The following is a 2,174-nucleotide window of genomic DNA, read 5'->3' on the forward strand; positions in this document are numbered from 1 at the left end:
GGGGGGGGGGGGGGGGGGGGGTTTAGTTTGCAAGTCTGCAGTATGCTTATTGAATATTTCTATATTACTCCGTATAGTAATCTTTACATCTTTAGAGTTGATTTCTATTTCTAATTTCGATTGTCGATTTTTTAATTATATTTCTTCTTTTCTAATTTGTGGAAGATGGTAGGTTTGATGTTTGATGGGAGAAAATTAGAAGTGTCATTTGATATAGAAGATTGTGGGGATGCTTGGTTTCCAACCACTATACGTGAATACTTAGGAAACTTATCTTTTCTGGTGGAGTACTGGAGCAAAAAAATTGGCGACAAGGCTCAAAATCTGAAAGTAAATACTACTTCCCTTCACATCAGACCATGCCCACCGGTTCTCGAGGATAAAAGATTTACTTTGTTTGAAAAAGTTGAGGCATTCTTTGATTTTGGCTGGTGGAGTGGAGTGATTACGAAAGAACTTGAGGATAGTAGGTACATTGTCTTCTTAAAGCAGATAAAAAAACACAAGAAATTCCATCAGTCAGAACTTAGACCTCATATGGAATGGAAAAATGGAAAATGGTTCACTTCTTCCCAGGTTTGTGCTAGTTTTTGCAAGCTTCTGAATCTTCTGTTTTATTTGATGGTCAGTAATATCCTTATTGTTGGCCCCCTTTCTTCTTTTGATATTAAAAATATTGATATTATCCTGAGTTCTTTAAATTATTATTATTATTATTTTTTTCTCCAAATCAAAATCATTTCCAACCTCATGTTACAATAAAATAATTTTGCACGTGGATCCATAACTTTTTCTGACCACATTCTCCAAACAATATCAATTTTGTCAAAATCTATTCTTAAAAGTCTACATCAAACATGTTTTTACTCATTTTTCACTTGGTGCAAGGCACAGGGCTCTTGGTTACTGAATGATCAAGTTTCATATTTGTTCTCTTTCAAGATACTGATACTTTGGGCACTTTTCATTAATATTTATTTGATGTCATCTAATGTTGGCCAATTCATGGGCAAATTCCACCTGAAAAAAATAGAGAGAAAAGAGAGCAACTTCTTGAGTTTTGACATGCCCAAATCATGAATCATTTATTCTAAATTCCTTTGCCTTGAAAATTAATCAAAATCTCTAAATGATTTGTTTCCTTCCCAGATGAATTCACAATTTGTTATGTTTGCGCCAATTCGTGAGTATGCAGAATATCTAAAACTAGTCGGTAGTACGTAGACCTAGAGCTTTAGTGTGGTAATTGTAATACGGATGTGCTGGTCAATTTGACTGAATTGAGTTATCCATGATCAGCAAAACCTGACAGTTTGACAATTCTCTTAGGGAGTCTCAATCCTATCTTCAGACAACGGAAATGAAGGCCTGAAGCCCAAATGTGCTGATGGCAATGCTGTGTCTGTGCTGGTAGGGAGTTCAGGCAACAGAAAGGACAACTCTGAAGAGGAAATACCTTGTTCGTTGAACTCAAGGGAGAATCAGATTAAACAATCAACACCTGTAAGACTGAATCCTTCTAGTGTTACCACTTCCCTGACAAAAAGAAGACATCATTCACCTTTAGATTCTTGTAATCCACTTCTACAGCCTCAGAAGAAGTTTAAGGAAGAAAATGTAGTGTCAGTGGCATTTATGGCACGTGAGAAATCAAGTGAAGAATGTGATCATGTTTCTGTAAACCCAGCCTCTTTAAGTATTGGAACCAACTCCAGGGAACAACATGCTGCTATGGATCAGTCGTCATATGAACCTTCTCGGGGGAAGATAATTGTAAGTAGTTCCTCTCCTCTGAAATTCCTTATGACAGTTTTTTCATTTCTGTATTCAAAGTTGAATCAGTCATAATGGATCTAAGACAATTTTTTTAAACCTGTATCCACAAAATTAGTTAGAAGCTTAAGCTACTAATATTCTGTAGATCAATCACCTAAGCTTTTGGCGCCTCTTGTTTTAGTGAAGTCACACTGTTTCCTAGTCAAAGGCTGGAGTAAATAGATGCTCAATGAAGTAAAATCCTGTAGTTTGCATCTGATTCTACTTAAGGACTACTGATTGGTATATGGGTGTGGATCCATAAGCAAAGGATAAACACATTAAAAATGACTGTTATAATTTCAATCAATCAAGATGTTCCATGCCTTGTCTCAACAACTGAAACTAAATTTTGGAAA

The 2,174-nt window shown here is 35.8% G+C and overlaps 1 protein-coding gene across 1 annotated transcript; it reads left to right on the forward strand.

The window, feature by feature from the left end:
• The first annotated feature begins 110 nt into the window (after nucleotides 1–110).
• Nucleotides 111–1,863, forward strand: LOC111384170 (DUF724 domain-containing protein 2-like). The gene is made up of 3 exons (XM_023008422.1): nucleotides 111–576; nucleotides 1,330–1,503; nucleotides 1,591–1,863. The coding sequence occupies exons 1-3, from the start codon at nucleotides 166–168 to the stop codon at nucleotides 1,846–1,848; spliced, it is 843 nt and encodes a 280-aa protein (XP_022864190.1). The 5' UTR covers nucleotides 111–165; the 3' UTR covers nucleotides 1,849–1,863.
• The last annotated feature ends 311 nt before the right edge of the window (nucleotides 1,864–2,174 follow it).

Source organism: Olea europaea, unplaced genomic scaffold, assembly GCF_002742605.1.
Source record: "Olea europaea var. sylvestris unplaced genomic scaffold, O_europaea_v1 scaffold2862, whole genome shotgun sequence".
Classification (NCBI taxonomy): Eukaryota; Viridiplantae; Streptophyta; class Magnoliopsida; order Lamiales; family Oleaceae; genus Olea; species Olea europaea.